General features: G+C 42.0%; 1 protein-coding gene across 3 annotated transcripts in view; it reads left to right on the top strand.

Annotated features, from left to right (window-relative positions):
* Positions 1–12,808: 12,808 nt before the first annotated feature.
* Positions 12,809–21,132, top strand: part of PPP1R9A (protein phosphatase 1 regulatory subunit 9A) — a gene marked incomplete at its 5' end in the record, with an annotated part of 135,212 nt that continues 126,888 nt past the window's right edge. For all 3 annotated transcript variants that reach the window (XM_080338863.1, XM_080338862.1, XM_080338861.1), the window contains one exon: positions 12,809–14,275. In XM_080338863.1, coding sequence (XP_080194989.1) covers positions 12,809–14,275 — 1,467 coding nt within the window. The remainder of the gene's footprint in view (positions 14,276–21,132) is intronic.

Here is a 21,132-nt window from a genome sequence, read left to right as displayed (position 1 = left end):
GAATCAAATGGTTACATCTACCAAGACAGTTTGAGGGGAAAGGTGAAAGAATGGAGATGGGCAGAAGGTTAATTCTTCTCAAAGTGCAACGTAGCACAAGTCGTTCCTTGCAATAAGGAATCCTTGCAATAAGATGCTTTGATAGAGTGAAGGCTTTAGAGAAAGTAGGCAGAAAAAAACCAAATGCCTCAATTTTGAGATTCTGAACCACTGAACTTCCTGCTAGGATTGGTTGCCAGAATGTAGACTATGAGTGCAGAGAGGATAAGTGCCATGTATATATGTTGTAGAAAAACAGTAAAAGCTTGTCTATGCTCAGACTAAGCATTTTTTCCAAAATATATCAATATGAAAAGACCCATAGAAATTAAGGGGAGGAGGTGGAGGAGTGGGATCCTAAAGAGATTTGTCCAGCTTGACTTTTGATCATAATGTTTTTTTTCTCTTTTTGCTTCATGGTAACATGAGATGCACAGTGTCCTTTGAACAATGCCTAATGTACCTTTTTGTACTACTACTGAACACAAGTTTTACTCAGCAAGTTTTACTTATTAAACTAAGTGTTCAAGTGGTAATATATACACATGTATTTCCCTAAAATATCTCCTCCTTGTTCTGCTTTCCCCCCTCTACTTTCAATATTCTTTCCCATTGTTTTTTCTGTCACCAACAGATAGGTCTGCTGGCTATTTAGTGAGTTTGCTATTATGGCAGCTACTAATGAAAGCTTCAGAAAATCTATTTAGAAGAAAATTAATAAGGGTTTCAGGCATTTAAGTGCAATAGGAAATGTTCTGGGCAGCAATCAGAAAGCCTGCCTAAAAATAAGTAGTTTAGCCTTATTCATTTATTGTCCACATTTCTGCCTTTACTGTGTAGGCTGAGAGTTCTAAACTTAACATTCAAACAATCCAGTGCTCCCTGCAGTTTGGGACGTTTACAGACATTTCCTTTTCTAGTGATTGGGATGGTTCAATACAGTCAGAAAGACATTCCCCATTTTGTTTACCTGTCCGCAATGTTACTGAAGTTCCCATAATTTTGAAATATAATGAAATCAAGGAAGCTGTAGAATAATTTTATGACTTTATAGTCTTTATCCTGATAAAAAACAGAATTTGGTGCCTCAGTACAATGTACATTTACAATAGTTAAGACAGCAAAATTTGATTCCATGTTTTCTCTTTGCAATGGAAAAGATTTTTTTCCATGATATTTTTCTGTTAAGTTGTCTCAGTTGTCCTTTTAAACTTAAAGCAGTTCATGCACCCGGCCAACCTGGTGTGCCCTCTCTTCTGATGCTTAGATGGTTTTTATATTGAGAAGTCGTGAGAAGATCCTTGTTAACAAATAATCCATCCAGGATAATGCCACCATCTGCTGCCCAGGGAGGAGGGAGAGCAATGAAAACCAGAAGAAGTGAAATCTCAAACTCCCTTACTAGGTGCAGACTCCCTCCAGCAATCCACAAATCTTATTCAGGCATCTGGCAGGGACTTGGCAGTTTTGCAGTTGTGGGAAGTGAAAAATGATCGTAGTTAAACTTATGCCGAGCATTCTCTTATTTTTCACAAAGATAGTAAAATAGTAATGTGGTACCCGTTTGCAGGCATGCATCTATGTATAGCTTTAGATGGCCCCTCCAAAGCACTTACAAACTGCTTAGAACACCATGCATGGGCGAACTGTAGTGCTGGTGAATTTAGGTTTGATCTAAACTCCCACTCTCTCAGCTGTTTCTGAAGACTTGGTGCACTGCGTTCTTTTTCCTTCTCTGAATGGCACTGTGCATTACTAGTAGTAGCAACATGAGTTACTACTACCTCATACTATATTAAATATCCATTTACTTTTTTTCCTTGCAGTGAAATAACATGATAATTTCTTCAGCTGATGAGATTAGTCTCTTCGCTGCCTGTATATGCTCTTGTAGAGCAGTTGTGTGAAGCTGATTGAGTAGGCTCTCAAATACAAGAGACTAGGAAAATGCTCTTTTCTCCTTCCCCTCTCCTACCCTAGTCAATTGCCTGTTTGTGGGGTTTTGCCTTTAGTCCTCTGTGCAATCTGAGAGGAGAAGTGCCATGCAAGCTAATTGTTCCTTCATTGCTCTGCCTGAGCCACTTCCTTCCTTTTTCTTTTTAAAAACTTCTTTCCCTGTTCCAATTATGGGCAAGCTGGAGTTCCTGACATACAAAGCAAAACTGTTGACTTACAGCTGGGACTTTTGGGGACTGATTAGATGATGTCGCTACTATACAACCTGCCCCAACTGGAGCTGGTGATTTCATGCCTGATAGGAAAGTGAGATGCTGGAGAGAATATTCATGTTCTAGACAAAGCTTCTGTAGAGATATAAATATATGCAACTTTATTCTTTCTTTTTATTGGAATCTACATAGTATCAAGACATTTACTAGCTAGTTCATGATGCATTCCAATATTGTATTGTTTATGTGCCATTGCTTGCTAGTCTGGTTTTTGTCATTGTAGTCAAGTCATTGGTGGGACTCTTGAAGCTGCCTGTATAGATGCATGGACACATGCACTGCCTTATCTTCTTGTGTTTCAGTCATTTCATTCCCTATCTGAAAACTCTACTACATCCAAAAAAGATAAATAAAATGGGTCAAGTTCTTTTGCTCCTCATGCACCTCTTACAAGTTCCCTCTTCTCAGATCTGAAAGGTTGTTGGCAGTTTCGTACCCGTCTGTATTTCCCTTCTGCCTCCAACTCATCACCATTTATTCCCAAACACTGTTTTCTCTTTCACGTGGCAGAACATGAAACTAATGCAGACTGCTGGGTAGTAGGTCTAACTTAGCTTAGTCCCCTGTAATCTCACTTTCCTTCCTTCACCTTTTGGTCCAGCTCTCTCTTCCCCCTTCTTTACAGACATTTTCCTTAGATGACAAGATAGTGCTTGGAAGAGAGACTGGTCATTTGTAAAAGGTGCATTACATATACCAATACCACCACAATACAGAGGAAAAAATACTTATATGACCTTGTTATAAAGAATCTTACTTTAATTGTCCAATTTATGCAAAGACCTTGGTAAAACAGTTGAAATTCTGCATCCTATTTCTTCTTGATTCTGTATCCTCTCCCTTTTACTTCTTGTAGACTCTTGATTTTGGTATGTTTGCTTCTATCAAGGTATTAGGCAGCGTGCTTGCAGTAGCTGCTTTTGCTGCCCAAGACATTACCAGGTACAAATATTTTGGTCCAAGCCCTACCATCAGCTTATTTACTAAGTGATCTATTATTGTGCTAACGTGTGCATGACTCTCTGCCTGAATGAATGAAAATGGTCACCCATAACAGAGGGCACTTGAATAATCAATGGCCCTCTCAGGCCTGAGAGCCATTCATCAGATACGTCCTGGAGCTCTTCAGTGTCTTTATCATTTCACAGTAAAGTTACAAATTACTAGATCAGGCATAACTTGTGTAATGAAAACAGATGGGTGTTTTGTGCGTAAATATAACTTTCCTTGGTAGCAAGAGCCCTGTTTGCCTCTGGCTTAGACAGAAACTTCTCCTCCTGGAGAGCCAAGGATCCACTGCCTAATCCATTGTGAAGGCCTATTCCAACACTTGCTGATACAGGTTAGAGCTTCTCAATATTCTTCTAGAGATGGGTCAATTCCCTTCTGAGAGAGCGCGCATCTACTTCGTTATTACCAGAAATATGTACTGCAGCAGAGTAATCGTAACTAACGCAGCTTTGCAGAATGCAACCCTGTTCTTGAAGGACAGGAAATGGAGCTTCCAAATAATGGCATTTTCCAGCTATCTTGTGTTCCTTCCTGCTTGCACCTACTCAGCATGTCACCTGAATTTTTATTGAAGAGGAGAAGTCCTTTTGTCGTTGGTCTCCCTTTTGGATTTTGTCAGTGATTGAACAGTGAAACGTGAAGAGGTTCCCCTTGTCCAGCGACACACCTTTCCATTTGTACTGGCAGAGCTAATGGAACACAACCCTTCAGAGCAATAAAGAAACTCAGAATTTTTTTCCGTTCTGAATTGTTTCTCAGAAAAGCATCGAAACGTGTGTACCACGCGTGAGGCATTGCCCCTGCCACCCAATAGGGGGCGCTGGGGAGCGGCTCCTCACTCACCTTCGCGGTCGGATTTCCTATTTTTTTTAAACGTTACAAGCCCGAAAGTTTAATATTAGACCCGTTGTTCAGCTTTTAGAGTTGTGTTCTTCCTTTTCTCTGTTTTCTTGGTGGCTTGATGGTTTTGCTTGTGCAAAGCTGGCTACCCCACAGCAGCTATTCCTGGGTATTTTTTCTTAGGCAATGTCCTTGGTCCTTCAAAAGCTTTTCTCTTCTGCCTTATGCAATTACTTGTTCTGGTTTATGCAAATATTGATGTAACCCTATTCCTCTATAATTCCATACTGATTAATGTGAGTTTTTCTTCCCTTTCTTAAAGAAGTCATTGTAAATTTGTGGACTTTGATTAATTCTTATGTTTTGTGTTTCAACATGACAGCAGTGTTCTCATTTTTCTTTTTAATGGTGTGATGAAGTGGTCACTCTTCTTGATTTCTTTTTCTCTTTACACAGGTGCTTTATTGGTAGCACAGAACTCTTATTTATATTTATAGACACATTTACCTGGTAACCTGTATTCCTACAGTGACTGTAGCACAGTGATACTGTTTCTACGCTTTGGCAAAGAGCACAGCTTTTCCAAAATAACTGAATATTTTTAGCTGGCCTACATTCATTATCTGATGCCATATAAAACACAGTAATTAAGTATTCAATGCTTTTATGCACTAAATTAAACTGACTACTAAATCTAGCTTTAAGAGCGAATTTCCATTGAGTATGTATTAGGAAGGCAGTACCTGTAAGGGAGAAGGAAATGTAATCAAAGTACGCAGCAGGCAACCAAGGTATGGGAAACTACACTTGGCTCTGCATTCTATAAGTGACAGATTGCTGTTTTGAGCTAAAAAGCTGTTTTCTCATTTGTATTTATTCTAATTACTAGATTATTATTTTTTTTTAAGGAAAAAGGAGAAAGAAATTCCACTAATGCACCTATAACAAGCCCACACTTGTATTACCAGGAGGGTTTGGGACACAGGCTACTATGATGTGAGCTCAAATAGAGGCATATGCATCAGCTTCTGGGTGGAGCAATCCAGACAGATATTTTTCCCACTTGCCCATAGATTGCACACAACAAGACAGCAGAACTGTGCTCTATTTTGTGAAGTCTAGCCTCTGTTTCTCTCTCTGAGAAGTCACCTGTTGCTCTTTCCAGAATGGGAATATAGGCTCCAAAGTGCCACTGAATTAGTCAGTTGGAAAAGGTGAATGCTGAACTTGCTGACTTTTCCACAGCACAAAATGTCACCTGGTTTGGCAAGGTAATGATTACTGAACTCAGTAACCAGATTTGCTTGGGTGTTATATACTGACAGTATCAAGGACACTTGTCAGCTCTGAGCATCAAGTATACTTCTCTCTCTTCTCCAAGTTTTCCTCTTGCTAAATAAGTGTTCTTTAAGAATAATAATAGATATTTACTGCACAAGAAATACTCTGAGATAATGCTTTTGCACAGACTGGTGAACCTCATTCTTTTCTGTATTCTGGATTCTGACTGTTAAGGAAAAAAAAGATTTTCAATAGTAAATGAATTTTGTTATAATAAGAAAGCTTTTCTATTAAGAAATAATATGAATTATGAAATTATTATGAGGCTCACAATTATATCTTATTTCTGCTTTAGATTGTGACATCTATGAAAAGCATAACTTCCATATTTACATTGTTAACAAAGAATATGTCAGGTGCAAAATTCAGCTTTTTGGGGTTGGAATAGCTGAAATAGTAACATTTCCAAGTCTGAATCTTTCTTGCTGATGTTTGAGAGTTTTCTCTTCCATCGACATATGATACTTATCTGATCAATTAAGGTATGTGACAGGTACCATTCACTTTGGAGTATCTTACTCATTTTGTCAACTCACCTTTTTTCTAGAATGTGTCCTAATAATTTCCCCACCTGAACAATGTAACATGAAATAAGAGTTTTTCCAGGGTTTGATTCTTAGTGAATTCCTAAAAGACTGTACCTTTAGTCTTTTCGTTTCCCATGAGATCGTATATTTTCTGCAACTGGCTGGCATCATTCTAGCTAAGCTGGTAACTAATAGCTGTCCCTATTGTGCTATAAATTCAGAGCTCAGTATTGAGGGCCCATGAGAGAAAGATGTGTGAAATATAACACTTTTGAGCATTCTTAAGATTTCTAGCTTTTAATATAGGCAAAACCACTACTTCAATGTAAATACTTGTATGCAGTGTATAATCCATATCTTTCCCTTTTGAAAATCCCATTTTATTTGAGACATAACTGTGCATTTCTTGAATAATTTAAAAGCAGATTGTTTAAGAATGGATGTGACAGTCTCCTCACTGTAACTGAGAAAAGGCTATTACTAGTCTGAGTTTAGGCCTTCATAATGCTAATATTTGCCTTTCTGATAAACTGCTAGAATGTGCAATTTTGTTATCATTAGCAGAGATCTTCTTCAGCTCTTTCAGGACAAAGTTCTTTTTTTTTTTTTCATGCTATTCTTGCGCTTTCAAGTCATTTGACATGTTCTGTGTAAAAACAGCACAATCTTCTGCAGTTGCCAAATGAGTGATATTAATGAGCTCACATTTTTCACAAATAATGGCTTCCTATGTAAAAGAATTATACTTACTGCAATCAGAGATTGTTAATGTTTGAAACTAAAGGTTATAAACTCATTATTACTGTTGTTTGCCATTTATTTTAGTCTTCCACTACTCTGGTACAGGAGAACCCTAACTTGAACATTCCTTATCTGCCAAAATGCATGTATCTTGTTCAGACAAGATCTTTTACTTTAGACTGGATGATGTATTAGGAATTCATGTCTGAGTGTTAAAAATTAGAATTCAATTCTGTTTAAGCTGTGATATGAGTAAGGAAGAAAAACCTCCTCCTCGCCAGTGGTTTGGCAGGATAGCAGATAGAGGCTTTCTTAGCCAAAAATCAGAATAGGTAAAATAGTTTCCATTTGTACGTGTACCTACAGATATTATCTTGCAAGACTTAAAAAAACATGGACAGGAGACAGATGATGGAATGAACTTTCGTCTTTTGCCTGAGCCATGTGGAAATCTGCCGCTGCTGCTCTGTGGCGCAAATAAATTGCTATTTCAAAACCTGAGGGTCTTAGAAGCACAGAAGTGACTCAAAACAACCCATCAGTGACATCCAAAAAGTCATGCTTGTAAGTAAATATAATTCACACACCTAGAATAAACAGAAAATCAATTATTTTCAGTGTTAGAGGACTGGTTTTAAAAGATACTGAGCATAATTTAAAGTGATGCTGTCAGGTTAAACAACTTGGGTCTCCCTGTCGTTTGTGCAAATTCAGAATAATTTGAATGGAGTTGCTACTCTGGTGCAAGTAAAATGGCAGTTATACTTTATCATATGTAAATATTAAACTGAACAGATTTTAAATTCCCATTGGTTGGGATGCAGAGTTATTCTGTACCTTCAGTGAAGTTACTCTGAATTTATACTAACATAATAAGGAGTTCCTTGGTCTCTTATCTTCCCTAAAGTATGCTGTGCAGCATTTTAATGTTGCTCAGGAATTAACAGAAATGTCAATCATGCTTTAGTAGAGCCTAAAAATACCTTCTAGTCAAATGGATTGTCACAGAAATACTGAAAATGTAAAAGGACACAAAATTCTGATTTTTATAGTTAGTTGCATAGCCATACTCATATATGAAAAGTCTGTTTTGTAAAGTGACATACCAATGAAAACAAAATACAGTTTATTATCCCAGAGACTATGACAATATTCTTTAACATAGGCACTGTGGAAATAAGGATGTTTACTGAAAATTTTTGGAAGTGATTAGTAAGTTTGAATATCTTAGATGTCAATGACAAACGCTGAACCCCTACATAAGGTCCAAACTGTTTCTGATTGATCAACCAAAATTGCCAGTAGTTTCTACAACTCTTGGCCATTCTGATCCTGAGGTGGCATCGAAGGAACATGAAATTACTTCAAATAATTTTGCATTAGATTCTGTGTCAAAGCTGGGTATTGTCTGCTTGAACGTCTATAGTGTCTATTTACAATACATTTAGGGAGAACATAAATGTAACATATTATGAGGTTTCTTGTGTGGTTCTATCAGCATCAGTGAGTCATCTAATTTCCTTATTTTCTACTAAAGTATAATATAGAGATAGTTTGTGCTATTCTGCCATGAAATAATAAAAATGTTTTCTTGGGTACATCGTTTAAAATATATATTATGGGTCAGAAGTGGCCATTTTGTTTGCAAAACATCTGTTAGAAAAGGTATTTAATAATATTTATAGCTCTGGTTATGTAGATATGGTAGTGGATACTCTCCTAAGTATCTTTACATAATTAGTTATGAATTAGTGTCTTTAAAATGGTTTAAATAGTTTCATAGATTGTTTAATATTTGCTTGTGCCCCTTTTTTCACTTGTGTAAGTGAATTATACAACATTTCCAGATACATAACTGGCACATGCTAAGCTCTTCAACCACTCTGCGTGCTTAGCCTAAATTCACAAAGGAAATAAAATGTTTAAATTACTGCTTTATGGCTCTATTGTTCTTCAATGACACTTGAAGTTCTGTTAATGTATTTTAACTTCAAAACTCAAGCAGCCCTCTTAAGTGTTCTTACAGCTTCACGTCTACAAAATCGTCTGGCGCTGTCAGAGACTGAGCCTCGGATCTGGTATGTTAGCTGATGTTTAGAATTTAGTAGGGAATGTCCTGGTTAGCTGCAATATTTTTAGTCCTTGTGCAAGTTCTCACCTGTAGGACTCCTCACTGCAAGCAGCTGTGTGCTGTGGTTTAACCCCAGCTGGAAACTCAGCCCCATGCAGCCGCTCATTCACTCCCTCCAGTGGGATGGGGGAAAGAATCAGAAGGGTAAAAGTGAGAAAGCTCATGAGTGGAGACAAAGACAGTTTAGTAAGTAAATAAGAAGCTGCACACCAAAGTGAAGTAAAACAAGGAATTGATTAACTCCGTCCCATAGGCAAGAGAGTGTTCAGCCATCCCCAGGACAGCAGGGCTCCAGCATGTGCAATGGTTACTTGGAAAGCCAAACACTATCATTTCAGACATCCCCCCTTCATTCTTCTTCCCTCAGCTTTATATGCTGAGCATGACATCATATGGTATGGAATATCCCTTTGGTCAGCCTGGGTCAGCTGTCCCAGCTGTGTCCCCTCCCAGCTTCTTGTGCATCTCCAGCTTCCTCACTGGTGGGGTGAGAAGCAAAAAAGGCCTTGATACTGTGCAAGGACTGCTCAGCAGTAACTAAAACATCCCTGTGTTATCTTATCAACACTCCTTTCAGCACAAATCCCAAACATAGCCCCATATGAGCTACCATGAAGAAAATTAACTCTATCCCAGCCAAAACCAGCACAAGGGGAAAGAGTTGTTCCTTCATTCTTCTGCTTTGTGAAACAGTCTCGGAAGGTGAGTTTTCTGTAGCTGCTCTATATCCTCACTCATTATGTACCTCACCTTATCTCCTCCTCTTGCTTGTTGTGCTGTTGTCCTCCAGAATAGCCATGCCACAGAGCACCCGGAATCCCCCTGACCTCCTCCTGTGCCTCCCTCCTCCGGCACCGCAGGCCTGAGAGATGCTGTGCCATGCACCAACGTCCTCAATTCTATTACACACCTTGTGTATGTATTTATCAAAATGCTCTTTTTCAATCTGTTTCACAAGGTTTGTTGTTTGCCTGTCAATATTAATGTGCTGAGTATTTAACCTATATAGAGGCAATCATTTTGAGCTGCTTACCCTTGGTGCAAATTAGATTAACTAGAGACTGACATCTGTGAACAGTTAGAATAGTGTATAGTACCCATGCTTCAGTTTCATTAAAACTAATGAATTAAGTTTGTGAACCTATATACCTAATGTCTTCATTTTCAGTCACTCCTGTCTTGCTTCTGGATGTGTAATAGTTTTCAGAATTTGCAACGTACATCCCCAGGCCATTTATGCAATTAGTTTAATGAACTTTGCTGAGGAGTTGCTATGTGATTAACAGTCATTACCTTCTTGGATTGCCAATTTTACAAATTACCTAGAGGTTTCATGCTCCGCAATTAACTTTTGTTATTCACTGCATAAAAACAAAACATTTTTGTGGCGAAGCCGCCCAGGTAACAAACAATAAAAGCACACTGGTTGTGGTTGTACTTGGAGGGCAATTTGCTGTCATCCTCTGTCCCTGTCAGCAAGTGCCGGAACAAGTCATGTTCGCAGTTGTTCAGCGGTTTGCCTGGGTTTGTTACCGGCGTGTTACTCTTTCGTGTAGGCTGGGTTCAATGGCTCCATAGCGAGGGAGGGAATACGCCGGGTCTTGCTCTGGAGCGAGTTCTCAGCGCGGCCGGTGCTACGCGCGCCCCGCGGGTTTCCCCGCCGCGGGCCGCCGGCCGTACCGGGACCGGGACGCTGCCCCTCTCCGGCGGAGGCGGGCACGCTGCCCTCCTCAGGAGCGGGCGGGTGCCGAACCGGCGCGGTCCTCGGCGGTCGGACTGGAACCCAGCGCTCCCGGGCGGAGGAAGGGGACGAGGGGAGCCAGCGGGGCTCGGCGCTGGCACCGCGGCGGAGCGGCGCGGTCGAGCTCACCGCCCCGGCGCGGAGGCGGCGTGGCCGCGGCCGAGCCCGGCCCCCACCGCTCGGCGGTAACCGCCCGGGGCCGGACTGCAGCGGGAGCGCGGCTCGCCGCCTTCCCCGCCCCCCCGCCGGAGCGAACCACTGCGGCTCGCTGAGGAGGTGAGGCACCTGTCACCCGGCGGCGGCGGCGGCGGGCGGCCCCCCGGCGGGCGGCGGCGGCGGCTCGGGGCGCGTCCCGCGGCAGGGGCGCGGCGGCCGCGCCGCGGCGGAGGGGCGGGCGGCGGGCGGGAGCGCGGCTGCGGCGGGGCGCGGCGGCTCTCCTCCCCCGCGCTGCCGCCGCGGGTGTGCGCGCGGAGCCGTGTCGGTGCCCCAGCCGCCGCTGCCGCTGCTGCCGCCGCTGCCTGCAATGGCGTTGAGGCGCGGCGGCGGTTGCTGCCTCCTGTCAGGCGGGCGGCGGCAACGGCCGTTCTCCACAGAGGCGCCGGGCCACCGCGGGCCGGAGGAGGAGCGGGGGCAGCGCTGAGGCGGGAGGCTGGGGGAGCCCGCCGCTGCTCTCGGCTAGGTAAGGCGGCGTGCGCGCTCGGCGGGAGAGGCGCCGGGCTCCGCGGGGGAGCCGCGCTGACAGCGGGCTTTTGTTCCGCGGGGCCCGGCCGCGCGGGGGTGGCTGCCCGGGCTCTGCCCCGCCGCAAGGTGCTGCTGCCCGGCGTCCCGCGCCTCCCGCCCGCCTGCCCCCACGGCGCGGCCGCCCGAGGAGGAGCCGCCGCGGGGACTCCGGCGCTGTCCTCTCGGGTTAAGTTTATTGCCTTCTGCAGGAGCGGCGGATCGCGCCGGGAGCCGCTGCCGTGTGGCCTTTTCTATCTCCCGTGGCGATCGGGCAGGGGCGGCGGGCCGGGAGCGCCTCTCCCGCCGCGGCGGCGGGGTTCCCTGTGCCGTGCGAGCACCACGGCGTGTTGCAGCGCCCGAAATGAGGCGGCCCCGTCACGGCGGGAGCGGCGGCGGCGCGGGCTCGCGGAGTGAGGGCTGGGGAGGAGGAATGGACGGAAAGGGAGCGGGGTTTGGCTCTCGGTGAGCCGTGTGCTGCCCTTCCCGGGTATGCGGGGGTCGGGGGCGGCCGCCAGGGTAGGGGAGCTCCGGCATCTTGGCCCCTGCGAGCCCCTCGGGCCGGGCGGTGGGCGCGGATCCAGACCCTGGCTCCCTTCCTGCAGCTCCTTCTCAGGCACCTCCAGGTGCTAAAACCACTGCCCGTGACAGGGGGCAACTTTCTCTAACTGAATTTCACTTTCTTTACTGTGTCAACTGAGGATGTTAACTTTGGGTGCAGTTTTTTTCCTATTCCCTCGAGCTGCTGTTTAATTTGCCTAAGTGTATTATGTTTGATGGTATTTCTACCATTATGTTCCTTTGAGAGAGCAATGGTTTTCTTGCAATGCCTTAGGGAAGTAGAGCCATCATGTTTGCATGAATTATTTTACAGTTATATGTAAGTTACTTAGAGGTTTGAATTGGGGATTATTTTTTTACTATAGTTTTTAGAAAAGTTCAATAACACAAAGTAGTGTTATTTTTCTTGTCACATTGCCTTTTCTTTGCATGCATGTTTGTGGCATGATACAATACTTTGTGAATGACAAGATGCAATAATCCGTTTTTTCACTATGGAATGATATTATAGATTGCAAACTATGCAGCAATCAATCTGAAAGTTTGTAATTACAAGCTTTCCTGTGTCTGTGTGCTGTTAGTTTTTGTTGTCTTTTGTTTTGTTTTTTTCTCTATTTATGGTAAGCACTTTGAATGGAAATTATGGCTTAGGTTTAAAGTACAGGTACCTGACATGATTCAGAAAACCCTCCTTTGTGTTGCAGGTTAAATTATCCATTGTTCTTGAGAGTCCTTGGTTGTGCTGCTTGGTCAGAATTGACTGCATGTGTTTGGATATTTGTCTCCAGATCTTCTTTTGAGTATGGCCCTGCCAAAGGGCAGTGCCCCCTGAGAAAAACACTCCTTAAGCAGAATCTCAGCTGTGACAGACTGAGACTGAGAGTGGTACTGCAGAAACTATGTAAGCTGTTTTTGCACTCCTGGAGTAAACATGATGAAAACAGAGTCTTCAGGAGAAAGATCAACCCTCCGAAGTGCCTCTCCTCACAGAAATGCTTACAGGACTGAGTTCCAGGCACTGAAAAGCACCTTTGACAAACCGAAATCAGATGGGGACCAAAAAACGAAAGAGGAAGGAGAGGCCTCGCAGAGCAGGGGAAGGAAATATGGCTCAAATGTCAATAGAATTAAGAACTTGTTTATGCAGATGGGCATGGAGCCCACTGAAAATGCTGGAGTTACCCCTAAAACCAGGGGGAAGGGTGGCCCTCCATCACCTCAAAGACGAATTAGGCCCAAAGAATTTGTAGAAAAAGCAGATGGTTCAATTGTAAAATTGGAATCATCTGTCTCAGAAAGGATTAGTAGATTTGATACTATCCATGATGGCCCTTCCTATTCCAAGTTTACTGAAACTCGGAAGATGTTTGAGCGAAATGCTCATGAAATGGGACGTTCCAATCGCTATTCCCCAAAGAAAGAGAAAGTCATTTCCAATGAGCTTCCAGATGAGTGGTGCAGCTCTAAGTCTCACAGAGGCAGCACTGATTCGCTGGACAGTCTTAGCCCAAGGACAGAGACCGTCTCTCCGACTGTGAGTCAGCTCAGTGCAGTTTTTGAAAACACTGACTCACACAACGTTATCGTCGTAGAAAAATCAGAAAACAATGAAGAGTATTCTGTAACTGGCCACTATCCACTAAACCTCACATCTGCTGTGACAAATATCGCCTCCCCGGTTGCAAACCTTGAGGGTTTCAGTCCCTTGAAAGATGCCAGCACGTGGTCTCCCCCAGCCAAACAGGGTACGGGCGTGATGTCTGTTGAGAACTCTCAGCAGAACAGCACACCTTCAACGCCGAGACAGAAGATGTCCACGGGCACTTTGGCGTGTTCAAAAACAACCGAAGAAATAAAGAAGAGTACAGAGGCAAGTGCTGATTCTGTTGAGAACTCTGCAGCGAGTCAACAGGATTTGGTCAATGTGCTTGACAGCGAAAGATCTGTGGACAGCTGCGCTAGGAGTAAGTCAAAAACAGACACAGAATTTTCGTTGCAACAAAAGGAACGGTCAGAACACGCAGAGGGTATCTTTGATAGACCTGAAGCTGCAGAATTACCAAGAAATGTAGCTTCAGGTGTTGATTTTGCCACAGATACTGTTTCAGATGCTACCGAGGCCCATTATGATGAGGCAAGTGAAAAAGAAGTGCATGAAGATGTGAATAATTTTCAGAGTTCCCACGTGTACATGCACTCTGACTACAATGTGTATCGGGTACGATCGAGATATAATTCTGACTGGGGAGAGACAGGTACAGAACAGGATGATCAGGATGACAGTGATGAAAATAACTGTTATGAACCTGATATGGAATATTCTGAAATCAATGGATTGCCAGATGAAGATGAAATCCCAGCCAACAGAAAAATACAGTTTAGCCGTGCGCCAATTAAGGTAAAGTTTCCTACGTTATTTTTCTGCAGTTTGGTTTGTTTCCAAATGCAACTGTATTTGAAGTAGATTTTGACAGCTGACCTTGGCTCTGAAAAGATTGCAGAGGATATTTCAATATGCGTTATTACAGTCAGACAGTGAGCATGATCTTAAATGAAGTAAGGAAGCTGAGCTCTGATGAGCTTGTGTCATTTCCAAGACTACTTGATGACTGAGTAAGCCAGCAGAAATTGAGAATGACAGCTGGGTTTGTGAAGTCTGGGAATTTTAACATGCACATTTTGACTTGACCTGTAATCACATAGAGAAATGTAGAAGTGGGTAGTTGGTGGCTTTCATGCTGCTTGCTTGTTTGTTTGTTTGTTTTTTCATTTGAAATCACAGTTTCTTTAGATTGAATGGCGGCTTTCTTCTGCTCTCATCAGATATTCTTTTGGGTCCCTGTATTTAAACACCGTGTCATGAAATAGAATGTGATTCCGTCTCACTAGTAGAGGGCTGTTAATGTTCTGCATCTGAATTAGTATAATTTTTTTCTAGTAGCATCATCACTTTTTAAAAACTTTAAAACATTAGTATATGTATATGTATATCTCAGTGCTGTAGAAGTCAGTTGATTGAAATACCTAATGAAGGGTGGGGTTCTTGCAGAGCTTTTTTGCTCTAAGTACCTTGAAGTTACGGTTAAGAATGTTGTTTTAAGTACTTTCGGTTCAGGAAGGAATAACTAGTCATGGTTTGTTTTACCAGCTTTTCACTGCTGAGTTTCGGGGTTAAGTATAAAAGTATTTTACTTCCAACTTGTTTTTAGTGCAAATGGTCCCAAATGGGCAATTCAAAAACATAGTTGTTTTTCCAGAAATGGCTCTTGGAACAGCCGTATACCATGGACTACCTGAAGTCTAAACATTTTCAAATTAAAGATATGTAATTGTAATTGACTATATTTTTGTTGTGTGAGTTTACCAATGAAAATTACTGAATCAACGCTATCAAACTTGAAGTAATGCAGTTTACAAAAGCTGCATCTACACCACCTGTGGTTTAAGTCAGGGTAAGATGTATATTTGTATTCCGAAATTTTCATCTGCGTGAAGCAACCAGGTTTTCACATCTGTTTGCTGGGGGGTAGAGGGAGGAAGATGCCTTTGTGTTCTTTGTACTTTAAAAAGACCATTATTTTTACACTGAATCAAGTTATTCCAAGCCAAGATAATGGATTTTTTGGTTTTGTTTTGTTAGTACTTTATTCAGGCTTGCGTCGTGGACCAAAAATTCTAACACTACTTGTGCTCCCTCTAGATTGTTCCCGAAATTAGTCTAGCTATTTTTCTTTAATTTTTTTTGGAGATGAAGTAGAGAAAACTTTTATTACAAAGGATTATGGAGGTTGTTCCCCCCACCGCCTTCCCCCTCAGGCTATACTAACAGACAAGATGGTGTTCTCCCTTCTGAAAGCTCTACCAATTACATGCAGAGGTTTGTTTTATCATATTTATTATGGTTCCAACAGATCAGAATCCAGAGAGTGACTCCTGGTTTTATTCTTAAGACAGTTGGATTTTTCTGCTGTTTCTGTTTTGGAAGAGCTAACAGTGGCATCCTTACTTCAGCATATTGCTGTTGTCCGTCTGAATCATGCTGTCATGCCAAGTGCTGTAAGAGTATTCTTTCAGTTATTTAGCTATAAAATTTTTCTTTTCTTCTCAAGTTTTTCATGCTATGTTCTTCTCAGATTACATGTTATCAAGTAATAATGGCAGTCCATCAGGAAAATGCTCTAAAAGTCATTTATGTAAAAAAAATAAAAGAGTACATTTGTCATGGTTTTAAGCATAAAGCTCTCTTAACAAGCTTATCCAAAGCAAAAGAATTGTTAGTTTAATTATTTTAGCATCTTTATTGTAGATAGGAAGAAAACAGAATAAAAGCTGCTTTGAGAGGGAACAGTGTAGGAGGGACTGGGAGGCTTGGGAGATCCCCTGCTTTTTGTCTTGGGTGCCTCCAGCGCATGCAATCTGTTAGTCATGCGGGGAAACAGAAGTGAGACCATGTGGAAGGCTTGCTCTAGGAGGAAGAAGTGCAGCAGAACTTGTGGAAAATTAAAAGCTGCTTCTCGGGCCTTCCTGTCTTCTTGCCACAGTGCCCTGTGATTCCCTCAGCAGGGTCAAGCAGTGTAAGCTGCCAGGCAGGGCTGCCCACAGCATCAGGTCGCTGCTCACAGTGTCAGGTCACTGTCCAGCCATGCCACCACAGGCAGAGGCCCGGGACGGCAGCTGGAGATTCCCCTGCTGGGTGCCCCGGGGCTGTTGAGTCTCTGGGCTCCTGCCTCTCACAGCGCTGCCAATCGGGCATGCTGCCGGGGGGTGTTAACTGGCTTTGCCAAGCGGTTTCTGGTACCAGCGAGCCGTCCGGAGGGCAAGGGGGACTTGCGTTCTGTCCCCTTGCACAGTGCTGGCGTGTGAATTTACCCCATCTCTGTCTGGGATGTGGGGATGATGCTTGCTAGCTGACTAGACAGCAACAATTTAAGATTTTTTCTTTTCTAGCCAATTTTTTGTGTTAGTGGCCATAACTGGTTTCATTGATACTTTTCTGAATGTCATCTCATGCATGTAACCGAGAGAGGAAAATACAAAGCAATGTAGGAGTATCTTCTGAACTGTTGGACACTGATTTATCTTTATTAAAATGAAGCAATTTGTACTTAATTACTCTGCTAGATAGTGGTGTTAAAAGTCCACCCCAACCTCAAGATGTTTACTGCTGATTTCACAGCATCATACCTCCACTCTCCTCCTACAGGTGAGCTCTGAAATCATTAGCAAAACCGGCATGTGAATGTGTAACCTGTGAAATGAGTGGGTACTTATTACCATACAGTTCTTATTTGAAGGTCTCAACAGGTTTAGATAAACATCTTTGAACTGTTTTTTCCAAGAGGTTTTTCAGGTGGACTTGTAAGAAGTAAATGAGAAGAGTGCTGAGACTGAGCAAAGAGATTCAATTACCACAAAGGGGAATCCTTTGTTTCTCTTTAGGAGAAATGCTTTAGAATATGAGAAGTAATGAAGGCGGAAGGATGAAAAAATAAAATCTTATTCATCAAACTGATAAAAATTGAATTCTGCACATCTCCCAAGCAGGAAGAAGATCCTGTTATTGAGAAACTCGCTGTAAAGAGAAAGACTCAAGTCCATGCATACAGGAAATTCCACCCTGTTGGAGACTGTAATTTCGCTATCACTGATCCCATGCTTCGTGGACCATTTACTCTGCTCTAGGATTATGGGATATGTTTGCTGATCTTGTCTCTCTTGGAAATTAGTCCCTTGGATGCAGGTGGCTGCCCAGGGGCCATTGCAGGCTTGGAGAGCTTTTAGGTATTTGGAGTGTGGCATCAGTGACAGGAGCAGTTGTGTGTGTCTGTGGGAGCTTCAGGCAGCTTTATAAAAAATAACTTCAAAGGGCCCAAAAGTTGGTGCTGGTAGTGGGAGCAGACATGAGTGTGTATGTTGCTAAACAAGGTATGTGCACATTGATATAGCAGTTGATATCAGTGTTTTATCTAGCAATACAGAGGCCATCACCAGCATTGTCCTGTTCTTGTGTTGAGATATTGTGTTTCTTCTCAGGGATAGAACTGAAACTCTTCAAGGCAAGTGTAAGAGGTGAATAATTTAAGCTAAGTGTGATGAGATAAAAAATACCCCTGTTTTGCCAGGGATACTTCTCTATACAAAAAACTAGGAACTCTGCGATTTATAGGCCTTTGATTGAGTTTCACAGAGTTTCCTGGGTTATGGGTTATGCTGCTTCCCGAACATTGTGGGATAACTGGACGAGGTTTGCCAGTACTGCAAAATTCGTTAGCTCATGGCTTTCCACAGTCTAGTGACTGGAATGTATTGATTGTCCAAATCATAATTCTTTTTGAGCCATGCTTCCTCTCTCCTGGATAGAATTAGGATGGAAGAGTAACATTTACCTCTTCCCTCCAAGTCCAGAATGTCTAGGATCTCAATAACTGATGGCTGCATCTTCAGTTAGTGCCCTATTTCTGGCACCAGGTACACTTTAGAACTGTTAGCAGCAATTGGTGTCTCCTGCTGAGCCTCCTTTTGCAACCTTCTCCTCCACTGGCCTGGCCCTACCTGGCCAAGGGGTTGGAGAGGTTGGGTGGTGTGTGGTCAGACCGTATGGCAGACAGCAGGTAACTTGTGTAGTGAGGGGTTTTGGGCCAAGCTGCTGCTGCTGTTTTCAGGGTTCCATAAAGCTTCCTTAGGGTGCAGTGGTAGTGAAGGAAGCTCTCTGCAGGCCTCTGAGTTTTGGGGTGGGTGAGAGAGAGGGTAACAGGAATGGAAAGCATATAGTTAAATGGCTCTTCCGTGCTTCAGCTAATTTCATACAAAGCGATTATGGTCACTAGTGCCCAGGCCTCATGTTATTCCTCTCTTTTGTCGTGCAGCTTGACTGAATCTCATACCTTACAATCAGTTTTCTAGATCATGTTTTGTTCAAATGGTCTTTAAGAATCAGAATATGTGCTTCTGTCTCTCTCTTTTTAAAGTGAGCCTTTGAAGAGGTTTTTACAAGAAATGCTGTGACTGTAGTTTAGTGTAAATGTAAATATTTGTATTTAACAGTTGTTTTGAAATTTTGTATGAGCTGTATGGTGATTTTTCTTATCAAAATAAGTTCAAGGAGCAAGTCTTTCTTTTAAGTTATTCCTTGTTTCTCTCACTAAAATGTGTTCAGGAATGTAAGTAGTGACAAAGAAAGAATCGGAAACAATCTGACACTGTAATTACTTTGGAAGTTTTTGTTCTCTAAAATATTACAGTTCTTTTTCCAGTAAGCATCAAAATAAAGCATGCCGGAAACATTGTCAAATTGTAGTGTTGAAAGAGAAAGTATGTCTTTGCCTGATTCGATGTTTAGTATGCTATTTACCTGTTATTGTTAAAATGTTGATGAGCTATTTTGGATCAAAGAAGTCATAAGTGAAGGTTGCCCATCCACAAGTACTGTACAGTCCCTGGCTTCAGACTTGCCACCGCTTCTATTAGTGTTTTACTTAGGTGAATACAGAGTTGGATTTAGATGACCTCCAGATCTCTCTTCCACCTTCAGTGAGCATATGAGTCTATAAATAAAGCAGTCCAAGAGGGTGTTAGGACACTTGTTGAAGGCAGACATGAAAGGCAGGACTTGCAGAAAGATCTTGAGGCTATATTGGATTTAAAATGATTATAGAATCTGATAAATTCATCCACTTTTGAATGAGTTAATTAAGACACCTTACAGATTATGAAGGATGTGTAGCTTCCTTCTGAAGTCGCTGAAAGTATGTTTTCCTTTCCTTAAATTTGGTTCTCTAGCTCCTGTGTCCATGCTTTGTTTACAGCATTAGGAGTGGATGGTAGTTTTGACTAAAGCATGAAACTAGGTATTAAATAGGCTTAGGCTCCGTCTCCTGTAGTGTTGAATAAACCACTGAACTTTTATGGTGTACTTGAATTCTGTAAAATGGGCAGCATGTTGGTAATTAATTCCATTAATCTCTACTTGTGAAGTAGTTTGACATGCTGAGCTATTGCTTGGGTAGCTGGAAATGTGTGTATTCTGCTACATAAAATGACCTTATACTTTTTTCAGGTATTGTGAAGTATGGGAAATTCTACAGACTTAAGCAGTAATAAAATGTATTGTACTGCAAGGATTGTGATGCTAGCTTTGATTTTTTTTTTTTTTTTTACTTTTTTTTAAGTAATGTAGAACCAGCTTCTTTGTTCTGGTGGCAGGATATATAGAGTGTTTTTGGGACCTGGTATTTTATTTCAGTTACATTTGTTAAGGAAGATCTTGCTGTGAAAGGCAGAATGTTTTAAATATGTTTGTCAGTGAAAGGAACAAGAAGTAAGTATTAAAGATTCAAAGACTGGATGCTTTCACATAAAGAACAATAGTGAAGGGATAAAGCATTCCAGCACAAGTTGCTATTTTGATTATTAAAAGATCAGTGTGTTCAACATGGTCATCTACCTCCTACATGAAGTATATTATTATATTGGAATTGTATACTTTCACTGGATGAGTCTTTCACACACAATAATTTTAGATGCAAAAGAGTTTTCTTGTATTAAGTATACATGGAGTTATTGGTGTGCAGTAGATGGAATAAAGTTATTTGCCTGCCACAGTCTGCTGTGGAGACTTTAACTATTGTATAGGTCATAATGTGACTACTAATTCTAGGGACCAGTTATTCCTGGACGCAATGTTCACACGGAGTTGTTGAACTAAAAATAAATAATGTTGCTTTAAACTGGGTTTTATAAGCATTGAGGACATTCTAGAAGAGCCATTTGTAGAAACTGAGTTTGGATTGAGTAATTGGCATCAGAGGTTTATATGGTTTAGATTGAAAGGGGTTTCCACTTAGAGATTTTGAATTTCAAAAATGGAGGCTGAGAAACTGTAAGGAAATGGTTTGAAATTAATTGAACCGAAGAGCTAAGGGAGCTAATGATGGGGTCTTGGAATCTCTTTGATTCAGAATTAGAAAAAGTGTGTAGGATTTGCCTCCCAAGAAAAAGCAGAATACATGAGCAGAATAATTGCAGACCTAATTGGAAGAAAAGCCACTCAAAGAGAATATCAGAAGCTTGCCAAGAACTTGCAAGGAGTGGCAAAAGTGGTTGTTCAAAAAAATGAAGACTGTTGTAGAGTTCAGAAGTCTTAAGTGTGAATAAGATGTTGCCAGAAGTCAAGCTTAGTTTGACCTTGTAAAGGAAAATAATCAAAGTAGTAAAAAGCTGTATAATCCCTAAAAATGAAAGAAGAAAGGAAGCTGT

Source organism: Nesoenas mayeri (genome assembly GCF_963082525.1).
Source record: "Nesoenas mayeri genome assembly, chromosome: 2".
NCBI lineage: Eukaryota > Metazoa > Chordata > Aves > Columbiformes > Columbidae > Nesoenas > Nesoenas mayeri.
This window is presented reverse-complemented; position numbering and strand designations above follow the sequence as displayed.